This window comes from Heterodontus francisci, chromosome 35 (genome assembly GCF_036365525.1).
Source record: "Heterodontus francisci isolate sHetFra1 chromosome 35, sHetFra1.hap1, whole genome shotgun sequence".
NCBI classification, from domain to species: domain Eukaryota; kingdom Metazoa; phylum Chordata; class Chondrichthyes; order Heterodontiformes; family Heterodontidae; genus Heterodontus; species Heterodontus francisci.
In genome coordinates, this window is record NC_090405.1 from 36,972,940 (window position 1) to 36,987,190 (window position 14,251).

A 14,251-nucleotide genomic window follows, 5' to 3' on the forward strand; every position below is an offset into this window, starting at 1 on the left:
AGAAGGTTTTGGGTTCAAGTCCCACTGCAGAGACGTGATCACATAATGCGAGGCTGACACTCCAGTATAGCACTAAGGGTAGGTTGCACTGTTAGAGGTGCCATCCTTTGGTCGAGATGTTAAACCGAGGCCCCATCTGTCCGACTTGACCCCATGTAACTGTTCTTAAGAAGACCGTGGGAATTCTCCCTGGTGTCCTGGCCAATAGTTATCCCTCAACCAACATAATTAAAAACATGATCCCATTGTTGTCTGTGGGATCTTGTATGCAAATTGGCTACCGCATTTTCCAACATTACAACAGTGACTACGCTTCAAAAGTACTTAATTGGCTACGATGCACTTTGGGACATTCTGAGGCTGTGAAAGGTGGTTATATAAATGCAATTTTGTCTTTCTATGAAAAATAAAAGTGCATCAATCCAGCACCTTAACACAACAAAATTGGAAATGTGTTAAGTATCAACTCTTTTAACTGTACTTATTTAAAGGGTTTTATTGTGCCTTTATAAATGTATGCCTAATCTTTTCTCTTCTGTTTATTTGCGGCTGTTTAGCGGCAAGAACAGGTGTCTGAAGACCACACGCATGTGACATCAGGCTCTCACTTAACCTTTGTTTACGAGGACAAGCAGATCATGGAGGATGCAGCCTCTCTCATTATCCATCATGTCAAGCGGCAGGCTGGGATACAGAAGGAAGATAAATACAAAATCAAACAGATAATTTATCACTTCATTCCTGATCTGTTGTTTGCTCAGCGTGGTGAGCTATCGGACGTAGAGGACGAGAAAGAGGATGAGGAGGATGAGGAGATGGACATTGATGAGAGCACGGGGGCAACAAAAAAGCACAATGGCATCGGTGGTAGCCCTTCCAAGCCAAAACTGATGTTCAGCAACACGGGAGCGCAGAAGCTGCGGGGCTTGGACGACGTGTATAACCTTTTCTTTGTGAACAATAACTGGTATATCTTCATCCGGCTTCACCAGATCCTGTGCTCGCGACTCCTGAAGATCTACAACCAGGCAGAGAAGCAGATTGAAGAGGAATGCAGGGAGAGGGAGCGGGAGATGCTGACAGGAAAGCGAGACAAAAATGACAGTCCTGCTATTCAGCTTCGACTAAAGGAGCCAAGTAAGTATACAGAGGATTCTGTGTGGGCTTTCCCTATTGGGAAATAATAAATACAGTCACTTTATTTTCTTGCTACTAACACACTGAATGTAATGGTCTGACAGGATCGTTGTGATATATTTGGTGTTGGTGAAAGTGATGAATGATTGGAGCACTCTTAAAATTCAATTTTTGCGTCCAGCGACAGCATTCAGAGCTCCCAGGTGTCGGTATGACACTGGTTAGATAAACCCAGTGAAGAGGTTAGCCCGATTCATATCTAACCCATTAGATGCCTCAAAACACCATGTAGGTTTCTAGTGTGATGTTTCATTTTCTCAGATGGGTGTTCTGGCTGCTCTTTTGATACTGAATTGCAAATGCCTTTATGAACATCCATACAAATTAGGAGCAGGAGTAGACCATTCGGCCCCTTGAGCCTGCTCCGCCATTCAATAAGATCATGGCTGATCGGATTGTAACCTCGACTTGACATTCCCGCTTACCCAGGATAGCCTTTCACCCCCTTGCTTAGCAAGAATCTATCTACCACTACCTTAAAAATATTTAAAGACTGCTTCCACTGCCTTTTGAGGAAGAGAGTTCCAAAGACTCCCAACCCTCTGAGAGAAAGAAATTGTCCTCATCTCTGTCTTAAATGGGCGACCCCTTATTTTTAAATAGTGACCTCTAGTTCTAGATTCTCCCACAAGAGGAAACATGCTTTCCACATCCACCCTGTCTAAACCTTTCAGGATCTTATATGTTTAATCGAGTCGCCTCTTACTGTACTCTTCTAAACTCTCGCGGATACAAGCCTAGCCTGTCCAACCTTTCCTCATAAGACACCCTGCCCATTCCAGGTATTAGTCTAGTAAACCTTCTCTGAACTGCTTCCAACGTATTTACATCCTTCCTTAAATAAGGAAACCAGCACTGTACGCAGTAGTCTAGATGTGGTCTCACCTCATCTCGCCTGTGTAACTGAAGCATAACCTCCCTACTTTTGTATTCACTTCCCCTCGCAATAAATGATAACATTCTATTAGCTTTCCTAATTACTTGCTGAACCTGCATACTAGCCTTTTACGATTCATACACTAGGACACCCAGATCCCTCTGCATCTCAGAGCTCTGCAATCTCTCACCATTTAGATAATATGCTTTTTTATTCTTCCTGCCAAAATGGATAATTCCACATTTTCCCACATTATACTCCATTTGCCAGATCTTTGTCCGCTCACTTAACCTATCTATATTCATTTGTAGCCTTATGTTTGGTGCTGCTGTCTTCCACTTCCCATTCAATTTTGTTGTGCTCGACCCTAAGGTGCTGGCAGCTTCAAGGAATTCAGTGCTCTCTTGACAGAATCTTGTTTTTAAAAAAGAGAAACCTTTCAAATGTCACTTTGATTGTCGCATCTTGGCATTTTTTAAAACTTTTTTTCCACATTAAGGATTTGGAAAAAGACTTAATTTTAATGTTGGCTTTTTACAACAAAGGGTATTACTGCAAGTTTAATAAAAAGATTCCTAGGTGAAAGGTGATTAATCTGCCAATAAAAGTTTTATTTCTTCACAGACTAAACAGTAAGCAGTTTATTAACTTCTCAGTAATCGGAAAATACCTCACACCCATTGTGTTGGAAAGTCTTTGATGGGTTCTGCTGATGAACTGAGAGAGATTACTTAGAATCACACAAAATGTACAGTACAGAAGCAAGCTATTCTGCCCAACAGATCCATGCTGGTATTTATGCTCCATATGAGCCTCCTTCCACCTTACTTTCTCTAACCCTATTCACCGATTTATCTAGGAAACATAGGAGCAGGAGTAGGTCATTCATGCCATCAAGCCTGCTCCGCCATTCAGTTAGATCGTGGCTGATCATCTACCTCAAGCCACTTTCCTGTGTTATCCCCATTTTCCTTTATGTCATTAGTATTCAGATATCTATCGATTTCTGTCTTGAACATGCTCAATGATTGAGCTTCCATAGCTCTCAGGAGTAGAGAATTCCAAAGATTCACCACCCTCTGAGTGAAGAAATTTCTCCTCATCTCAGTCTTAAATGGCCTACACCTTATTCTGAGATTATGTCCCCTGCTTCTAGACTCACCAGCCAGGGGAAACATCCTATCTACATCCACCCTGTCATGCCCAGCAAGAATTTTGTAATATTCAGTGCGATCACCTCTCATCCTTCAAAACTCTAGAGAATACAGGCCCAGTTTCCTCATTCTCTCCTCATAAGACAATTCCAGGATTAGTCTGGTGAACCTCCATTGCACTCACTCAATGGCAATCTCACCAAGGCTCTATACAATTGCAGAAAGACATCTTTATTCCTGTACTCAAAACCCGTTGCGATGAAGGCCAACATACCATTTACCTTCCTAATTGCTTGCTTCACTTTTAGTGACTCGTGAGCAAGGACACCCAGGTCTCTTTTGGACATTTCCTAATCTTCCTGACATTTCCCAACCTCTCACCATTTAAGAAATACTCTGTCTTTCTGTTTTTTCCTACCACAGTGGATAACCTCACACTTATTCACATTATATTACATCTGCATGCTCTTGCCCATTCACTTAGCCTGTCCAGGTCCCCTTGAAGCCTCCTTGTATTCTCACAACTTATATTCCCACCTGGTTTTATGTCAGCAATTTGGAAATATTACATTTGGTCCCCACATCCAAATCATTTATATAGATTGTGATAGATAACTTTCCCTTAAGTGCATCGATGCTATTTGCTTGAACTACTCCATGTGGTAGCGAGTTCCATGTTCTAACCTCTGAGTAAAAAAGGTTCCTCCTGAATTGCCCATTGAATTTATAGTTACAGCCCCTAGTGCTGGACCATAAAAGTAAAGCACATGTACCAGTGGTGTATGACGCCATTGATTCCGAGAAGGAAATGTGTGGCAGATCTGAATTTGTAATGGTGGTGCTGACTCTATCCTAATGTTTGAGTGTTTTGTGCAGAACATATTTAAAATTTCGAGCATCCTCCAATGCACAGATTTCCTCTGACCTGTAGGTGAATTGGCTCACTGCCTATATGAAATCTGTTGTAAGTGTGATCCCAGTAAACTAAATTCATTTTGAGTTTTATGTTGCACATTTTTTTTTCTTACTCCAGTATGTGGATATTTTTATTATTGTGGTCGCACTTCTGGTAATATGACACTGTACTATCTGTAAAAATTATGACTAAAAGCTAACGCAGTATAAGACTTTCTAGTAAACAGCAGGAATACATTGTTTTGGGGAGGAGAACCTACTAGTGTCAGTGATAGCATGCTCACTGAGTCAAAGGGTTGTTGGGTTCAAGTTCACTGCTGCATGACATGAGCACATAATCTCAACTGCTATTTGAATGCTGTACTGAATATTGCATTGTTGACGGTGGCATCCTCCGCATAAGACATTAAAGTGAGGCCATGTCTGTTCTGTTAGTTCAGGTGGATGTTAACGATACTATGGTGCTATTCCAAGATGAACTGAGAGCTCACTCAGTATCTTGGCACATTCCCTCCTTCAACCAGCACCACTGAGAAACAGATAGAACCGTCATTCAACTCATTGCTGTTTATGGGATCTTGTTCTGTGATCACCCACACACCAACAATAACAATTTCACAATGCAATTCATTCTACATGAAGTGCATTTGGATATTCCTGAAACCTTTGCTTACTATCTTCACTGCTGTTGTATAACAAAATACCAATAAAATACAGCGAGTGTTTTTACAAGAGTGAGTGACTAGTTTTGTTGTTGTAACTATAATCCTATAAAGCTATTATCTTCCAAATTTCACATTCTGTTTTGGGCTTGTTACTAGTGAAGAGAATAGCATTTAAATAACAGCGGCAAAGCTGTGAAAGGGCTTTCAGATTAACAGAGGGGTACTGGGAACTGCTATCAATAAATACTGAAGAATGGGGGGTGCGGGTGACAGCAACTCAGTTACGAGAGGGTACAGCTAGGATCGTTATAATCTTGTGATAGTTTGATGTGTTACTTGTGCTGCATTTCCTAGGAAATCATGTCCTTCAGGGTGATCCATTTTAATTGTTTACTGTGCTCTATGATTGATGCTTTTGACATAGCTTCCTTCTGTGTTGTATGATTCTATTCAGCATTTTTCGCCTGTGCTTGCTGTTTGAAAGAGTTAGTCCCACTCCCCTGTTCTTAGCCCTGCAAATTTTCCTTTTTAAGTATACATCCAATTCCCTTTTGAAAGTTGCTATTAAATGTCCTTCCACCACCCTTTCAGGCTGTGAATTCCAAATCCAGTTTGCAATTTTGTAATACATGAGGTGGCGGGGGGAACGCGTGATATTGTGAGGAGCTGTGTATGTCTGATGTGAAGAGTGGTGCATTGTATGTGCGTGAGACTGGTGTAAGGTGTTGAGCTTTACGTGTGGCAGTAGCAGTGAGACACTTTGTTTTCTATATGTGTGAGATCTGTTTACTTTGGGCTATATGTAGCTGGTGCTTTGGACCTCTCTGCAAGGGTCAATACATGATGGGAATTGCTTTATGTGTATGTAAGGCTCCATGGTATAACCAGTTGTTTTTATCAAATTTCAGTGGATATTGATGTGGAAGACTATTACCCAGCTTTCCTTGATATGGTGCGGAATCTTCTGGATGGCAACATGGATTCTTCCCAGTATGAGGACACACTTCGGGAAATGTTTACTATTCATGCATTCATTGCTTTTACAATGGATAAACTCATTCAGAGTATAGTCAGGCAGGTAAGATGCAGTCAATTAGAACTCTTAACATTTCTTCCTAAGCCTGATTTTACCTGATTGGATGTTTCTATCCCCTCCAGTCCCTTCCCAAATAAAATATCCTGGTGTGGATATTGGGAGAAAGCTACAAACTAAATGCGTAGCAAGTTAAACAGTGGTTTGCTTTATTTATAAGGGACATGTATTTGAATTATCAAGTTACACTTGTATAGCATGTATAATGAAACACAGCAACCCAAAGAGTTTCACAGGGGCTGATTGGACACCAAGCAGAAATTGATTGGGTTAGGCAACTGGGAGTGGATTGACTCATCAAGCACATGGGTCTTGAGAAGGAGTTTGAAGTTTAGGAGAGATGTGGCAAGGCAGAGACGTTCAGAAAGAGAATTCTTGAGTGCGGCGCCATGATGGTTTAAAGGCTCTATCGCCAGTGCTAGAGCAGAGGGAGGAGAGGTGCATTATGCAGAAGAATGGTGGCTTTGAGCTGCAGCCATCACGCTGGAAGAGGTTTGGAGGTAGAACGGAGACAATTTACAAAGGGACTTGGAAAGCGTAGGTGACGGATGGTTGGGATTTGGGGCAAGCTAGGGCAAGTATGCAGTGTGTGATGACTACTGCCCTATGGAATAGGCACACCATGTAGCTAACAACTGTGGAAAAAGTGAAAAATTAAGACTGAAATTGAAATCGGGGTCTCTGAAGTGTTTTAATAGTGATCCTGCCTATTGGGTGCAGGGTAAGCAATTCTCCACAGAAAAGAAGAGCGAATTGGATGAAGTGTTATTCTGGACAACCACTAACAGTCAGTGAGCAAGTGGCCAGGTCAACAGCCATAGAATTGAAACATTTGAAGAAAGGGGGAGAAATTAAGCATTGGGGTAAAGTGAGAGGAATGATCCTGCAGGGATGACTTTGCTACATTGAGAGATTACATTTCTGCAGCATTTTGTGAATTATTTCCTGAAAATTCTATTTTTAGTGCTGCTGGACAGTGCAGTCCTTAATCTAGCCTTGTACAGATAACAACTAATTGAATTACTCTTGGGGTATGTTGTAACAGCATTACTATTTACTTGGTTTCCTCTCCACAGAAACAAGAATTTCTATTAATTCAAATTTTAATGTGTGGTTTTGTAGGTTGCGCTGCTACTTGGCAGTTTGCTAATACAGTCTAGCTGGATCAATATGGGAAGGTAACAGAAAAGCTGTTCCTTCCTTAAGAGATTTGTTTACTAATCAGTTAAACCAGATCTTCACTATTGCCTACTCAAGGGTATTGTGGTACTATCGCTGTCCCATGGGAGGGGTGGGGCATAGTTTTTTCCTAGTGTTAAGTCATACTGTCCTACTTGCTTTTTGTCCTGCTCTCAATAGTTAAAGGGATAGGAATCACTTTGCCTGCTAGAAATTTAGGAACTTTAGTAAAGTATAAAGCACACCTGGCCAGCCTCCCACTTTTTACCCTCCATAAACTTGAGGTCATCCAAAGCTCTGCTGCCCTTGTTCTGACTCGCACCAAATGTCATTCACCTATCACCCTGTGCTCACTGACTTACATTGGCTCCTGGTTTAACAACGCTGCGATTTTAAAATTCTCATCCTTGTTTTCAAATTTCTCATGGCCTTGTCCCTCCCTATTTACGTAATCTCCTCCAGCCCACAACCCTCTGAGACATCTGTTCTCATCTAATTCTGGCCTCTTGAGCATCCCCACTTTTAATCGCACCATCCTTGGTGTTATAGAGCCTTTGTGAGACCGCATCTTGAGTATTGTGTGCAGTTTTGGTCTCCTTACCGAAGGAAGGATATACTTGCCATAGAGGAAATGCAACGACGATTCACCAAACTAATTCCTGGGATGGAGGGATTCTCCTATGAGGAAAGATTAAACAAATTGGGCCTTTATTCTCTGGAGTTTAGAAGCATGTGAGGTGATTTCATTCTAACATACAAAATTCTTAAAGGGCTCGACAGGGTGGATGCAGCAAGGATGTTTCCCCTGGCTGAAGAGTCTAGAACCGGGGACACAGTCTCAGAATAAGGGGCAGGCCATTTCGGACTGACATGAGGAGGAATTTCTTCATTCAGAGAGTGGTGAATCTTTGGAAGTCTCTGTCCCAGTATGTTCAAGGCTGAGGTCGATAGATTTCTACATATTAAAAACATCAAGGGATACGGGGATAGTGCAAGAAAATGGTCTTGAATTGAATGGTGCAGTGTGCTTGAAGGGCTGAATGGCCTACTGCTGCTCCTATTTCTTTTGTTCTTATGTTATCATGCCTTCAGCTGCCTGGGCCCCCAGCTTTGTAATTCCCTCCTTGCCTACATCTCTCAGCCTCTCTACCTCACTTTCCTCCTTTAAAACACCCCTTGAAACCCTACCTATTTGACCAAGCTTTTGGCCATCTGTCCTAATATTTCCATGTGTGGCTTAGTGTCTTATTTTGTTTATAATTCCTCTGTGAAGCTGCTTGGGGCGTTTTATTATGTTAAAGGTGCTGTATAAATACAAATTATTGTTGTGGTTCTAGAGAAGTATTTAAATTGTCTTGTAATGATGCACCAAGTGAAAATATTTTATCACTGGTATTTTTCAATAACAATATTTTTAAAAAGTGATTGCTTTAAATCCAGTTCCATTATTGAAACTATTGACTGTGGGCCACATGTGACCCACAATCACTCCCCTGCTGCCTAAGGAATGGACAGTATTGTTTTACTTGTGTTGTTTTTGACTCACTTCATGGGCCTGGATATTCACGGCACGTCTATAAATCCTAAATCAGAGTATCAAAATTTGTTTGAAATGGACAGTTCGAAATGCATACAAATTACTGGAACGTTGATTTGAATTTTTTATATGGCCAGCAAAACTTCAAGGTGTACCTTTTACTCAATGATGGCAAGAAGTGGGGATATTCCTGCCGTAAATAATGTTTTGATGTTTAGGGATTTAAATATTCATGTTACCTGGGGCTCTTGTTTTGTCAGGGAACGTGGCCATTGGGTAATTCCCTGGGGAAGTGAAAATCATGTGACCCTGCACACCACATTGCTGTACTGTATGCTGGGCTGTGGCATTGGGCTATGAGAGAGCTAACTATCAGTAGAGAGAATGGCCTTTTCTCAACCCTGACCTTTTTTTTATTTTCGTAGAAGTTGCTGTGAACCAGGTTTTGTTCCGGATTCCTTTACAATGGCCTGTTCCTGTGCTGTACTGTTCTATGTTCTTTGTACATGTCTGGTTCCTGCTTCCAGTTACTCAGTGGGGCAGGCGAATGTTTCAGCAGCAACACTGCCAGAAGCCTGGGAGCAGACACTTTGACTGTCCTCCCTCCTCAACAGAGGAGAGTTCTGAAATTAACTTTCAACAGACCTGGTTATCTGAACTTGTACACTGACAAGTGTTGCCTGATTTCCTTGTTTGCAGTTTTTTTCTTCAGAGTTTATTATTTGGTCAATAATCTTCATTGTTGAAACAGGAATACTAAAATCCACCCATGCTGCATCAATTTCTTTTACTATTTCAAGGGGAAAAGCACAATCTCAAACTTCAGTGAGCTCCGTGTTTATGTTCATTTTGGTGGGGCATCTGCAAGAGCGGGGAGGGATAAAACTCAAAATGAGAGTCCTTTACTTTGAATGTTGCTTGTGGTATGTCTTGTTTTGTAATACTCTTTAGATAATATTCAGTTGGAAACTATGAGATTGGCAATAGAAATCCATTATTTGTGAACAGTAGAAGTTTGTTGTGGATTAACTTTTCTACAATTATCAGTAGTTGAAAGTAAGGACACAAATCTTTTTTATCTTTATCTTTAAAGATGTATTCTTCCCTTGAGTCTCCTAATGTTACATACCAGCTGACCAACTCCTGTCAGGAAGGTTGACCTGACTTCTGCTCATGTACTCCCAACAATGACATGGCTGATATTGGGAACATGGTGGGGGGGGGGGAGGAATTTTATGCTGTCCCCTGCGGTGAGTTTGGAGGCGGGGAGAGCATATAATCAGGCGGTTTGGTGGCGGGGGAGGGACCCCTCCACCTTCCCGCTGGCGGGAAGGCTGTTTAATTAATGCCCAACTAAGGGCCTCATCTCGCCGCCACCGGACTTAGCCCAGCGGGTGGGTCTGTCGCTGCAAGGGGAACACAACAAGCAAAACTGTACTGGTTGCTTGCCAGCTCCGGTGGGGGAGGGAGTGGGGGTGGTGCAGTCCTTCATTAAAAGGCATTCAGTGTCTGAAGAGGGACCGGGCATCGGAAAGGGGGAGCACCCTGCTGACAGCTACACCCCTGCCCTTGCTGCTGACTCCACTAAAATCCCCACCCCACCCCCCCACCCCCACCCGCAGCGACCCCTATCCCGTAAAACTCCTTCCACTGTGGCCTGGTTTCAGGGCCTTGAGTGAGTCCAGTACCGGCAGCAGTCACCATCTCCGCCGTGGCGCTGCTCATGAAGGAGCTGCTTTCAACTGGCGGGACTTCCGTCGCTTGGGTCCTTGATCCTGGGAAGGCCTGCCGCTGTCCACATAAGTGCCTAGTTGGCACTTGATTTGGCAGCCCTTCCCCAGAGGAAGCAATGCAGGGCTCTCGCCGGTGCTTTTGCCAGTCGTCGAGACCCCAGTCGCCAAGACAAAATTCCGGCCATGTAATGGGGAAGTTGCAGGTCTGAACATTTACACCATCCTCTGGGGCTTCAGTGCATTGTGCCATAGTGCCACCACTTAACACCAGTCACTTTATAAGCCTTCCTGGAATGAATTGGTTGACTTGCCTTGAGATTAGGGATATTGCTCACCTCGCCTTTATATTTTCACAGGAATTCAAATCCAAAGATCTATTTGAATCACTAACCTGTTCTATGCTTTTTTTGTTTTTGTTCTTTACAGCTGCAGCATATTGTAAGCGATGAAATCTGTATACAGGTGACTGATCTGTACCTAGCAGAGAGTAATAATTGTGCTACTGGAGGTTCCCTGGCAACCATATCCTCTCGAGCTGTTATTGAAAGCAACTACCAGCGCAAGGCTGAACAGCTCATGTCAGATGAGAACTGCTTTAAGGTAAGTGTGTATTCAGATACTGATCCATCACTGGCACAAACCCTGTTTGACTAGCATTTATGGAGGTGTGGCTGGGAATCTGATTTGAGGGAAGTGGCACAGAACAGGGGTCAAGTGGGGGTGTGATAGGACTTGAATTTTACTCAACTACTGTTGAAAAGTAAACATGCAGATTAATCATATGGGTGGGATCCCATCGTGACTCCTATATTGCTCTGGCTCGTTTGAATGGAGTTCAGTGCCACAATTATCATGTTTAAACAGCGCCTGATGCCACACGTCCAAATGTATTCCGAATTTGGTCTTTTGTTTGGAGCCAAATGTTAATCATGGCTTCAGTTACATACAAATTAGGAGCAGAAGTAGGCCACTTGGCCCCTTGAGCCTGCTCTGCCATTCAAAAAGATCATGGCTGATCTCAACTCCACATTCCCGCTTACCCCCAATAACCTTTCACCCTCCCTTGCTTATCAAGAATCTATTTACCTCTGCCTTAAATATTCAAAGACTCTGTTTCCACTGCATTTTGAGGAAGAGAGTTCTAAAGACTCACAACCCTCAGAGAAAAAATGTCTCCTCATCTCTGTCTTAAATGGGCAACCCCTTATTTTGAAACAGTCACCCCTAGTTCTAGATTCTCCCATAAGCCTAGCCTGTTCAACCTTTCCTCACAAGACAACCCACCCATTCCAGGTATTAGTCTAGTAAACCTTCCCTGAACTGCTTCCAATGCATTTACATCCTTCCTTAAATAAGGAGACCAATACTGTACTCAGTACTCCAGATGTGTTCTCACCAATCCCAATATAACTGAAGCAAAACCTCTCTACTTTTGTATTTAATTCCTCTCACAATAAACGATAACATTCTATTAGCTTTCCTAATTACTTGCTGAACCTGCATACTAACCTTTTGCAATTCATACACTAGGACACCCAGATCCCTCTGCATCTCAGAGCTCTGCAATCTCTCACCATTTAGATAATATGCTTTTTTATTCTTCCTGCCAAAATGGATAATTTCACATTTTCCTACATTATACTCCATTTGCCAGATCTTTGCCCACTCACTTAACCTATCTGTATCCCTTTGTAGCCTCCTATGTCTTCTTCACAACTTACTTTCTTACCTATCTTTGTGTCATCAGTAAATTTAGCAGCCATACCTTCAGTCCCTTCATCCAAGTAATTTATATAAATTGTAAAAAGTTGAGGCCCCAGCACTGATCCCTGTGGCACACCACTCGTTACATCTTGCCAACCAGAAAATGACCCATTTATGCCTACTCTCTGTTTCCTGTTAGCTAGCCAATCTTCTATCCACGCCAAGATATTACCCCCTAAACCATGAGCTTTTATTATCCACAGTAACCTTTGATGTGGCACCTTATCAAATGCCTTCTGGAAATCTAAATCCAGTTCATCCACTGGTTCTCCATTATCCACAGCACATGTTACTTCAAAGAACTCCAGTAAATTGTTTAAAAATGATTCCCCTCACAAAACCACGTTGACTCTGCCTGATTACCTTGAATTTTTCTAAGTGCCCTGCTATAACATCTTTAATAATAGCTTCTAATATTTTCCCTATGACAGATGTTAAACTAACAGGCCTGTAGTTTCCTGCTTTGTGTCTCCCTCCCTTTTTGAGTAAAAGAGTTATATTCGCTATTTTCCAATCTAATGGAACCTTCCCCAAATCCAGGGAATTTTGGAAAATTAAAACCAATGCACCACCTGTCTCACTAGTCACATCTTTTAGGATCCTAGGGTGAAGTCCATCAGGACCCGAGGAGGTTAGTTAGGTACTTTCAAAGGAGCAGACTTTGACGTAATTTGTTCATTGGTACATCTTTCCCAATTTATTTGGTCCCAGTTCCTTTTTTTTAACCCCATTGAAATTTGCTTTTTTCCAGCTGTGTACTTTAAGCTTTGAAAATTCTCTCCCTTTTGTTTCATTATATATTTTGGGAAAAGGGGATTGAGAAATGTTGCAAGATGGCTGGTAGGTAGGAATAAATTTTGGGGGAAAAGAGAGATGGCCTTAGAGTGCCCTGCAGTGTTTTTATATACTTAAAGCAGACATAGCTTAATAAATTTATCATGCTGAGCTACAGAGATCTTTGTGTGGAGTGTTACCGCGATGTGAGTTGATAGTCAAATATAATAGGCTGCGTTTGCTGACAATGCAACCACTAGGTGGTGCACTACTGACACATGCGTAAATGCAGCCTCGTCGACTGAACGTTACTGTCTGCGACTTCTCAGGCGGCTGACAGTAATAAAGATGGGGCTGCTCAATTTTACACAAAGCGAATTGAACCCAAACCCCCTCACCCCTCAACGGCTGTGATCACTGCCTCCATCCTCCCCTAACAGTACCCCACTCCCTCCTACGATTTCCACCTTAATCGCTGCTTCTCTTCGCTGTTCCCTCCCGTGCCTGTCTGCTTGCTGCTCTGTCCCACCGTTTTCTTTCACAACCGACTACTCGCTGCTTCCCGCTTCGTCACTCCTCACCGCTCGCTGCCCACCCGCCGCTTCCCCTGCCACCCCTCTCTTCTCCCCGCCCCTCCCCCCCCATCACTTCTCGTGGTTGGCTGCTTGTTGCGTAATTACGTCATATCATCATTACATGGTGATGTTGGCGCGTGCATCACGAATTCATACTGGCAAGTGTTTGGACATACTGATGATGTCGGCAATCGCTCTGCATGCTCTGTGTTATCCGAAGACACTTTGAATATAATATCGTAAAAATGAATATTAGGTGTACTTCAGAACCATTCAAATTTATTATTTATTTTCTTTCCCCCTAGCTTACGTTCATACATAGCCGAGAACAAGTGTCATTAACCATTGACCTGTTGGATACTGAAGAGGAAAACTCAGACGATCCTGTGGAAGCAGAGGTGCGCTTGACACAAAACTGAAGTATTGATGAATGATGAGAGGTACTCCCAGCCAAGAGTGTAAAGTACCTGGGGGTCCTGTCTGTGCGACAGGATGGTTTTATTTTGCCAGAAACACCTAGATTTGGAGAATCCAGAAGATCCATTTTAAGTTCCATGTATAAATAAAACTTTTTTTCTGAAATTGTACATATAACAACAAAGGGAATACACAGATTTTCCTCCACATAATGTTGTGGTTCCTATATTGTGTTTCTTTTTGGACTCTTGCCTTCATTACAGCTTGTGCCTGTGTCAGTTTATTGAACCTCAAGCTCAAATATTTCACTGCAGCGACGCATCCAGCCCACATCCCAGATAGAAGTGATTGAACACAGTCTTATTGTGAGC

At 42.5% G+C, this 14,251-nt stretch overlaps 1 protein-coding gene across 4 annotated transcripts in view; it reads left to right on the forward strand.

The window, feature by feature from the left end:
• The window catches only part of sin3aa (SIN3 transcription regulator family member Aa), a 122,746-nt gene that overhangs the window by 92,559 nt on the left and 15,936 nt on the right, over positions 1–14,251 (forward strand). For 3 of the 4 annotated variants that reach the window (XR_010969464.1, XM_068015350.1, XM_068015352.1), the window contains 4 exons: positions 558–1,137; positions 5,717–5,886; positions 10,777–10,950; positions 13,769–13,861. Coding sequence is in view for 3 of the 4 variants with exons in the window: in XM_068015350.1 (XP_067871451.1) it covers positions 558–1,137; positions 5,717–5,886; positions 10,777–10,950; positions 13,769–13,861 (1,017 nt within the window). In the remaining variant the exon portion in view is untranslated. Of the gene's footprint in view, positions 1–557; positions 1,138–5,716; positions 5,887–10,776; positions 10,951–13,768; positions 13,904–14,251 lie in introns of all 4 variants that reach the window. The other variant, XM_068015353.1, reaches the window with a different exon arrangement.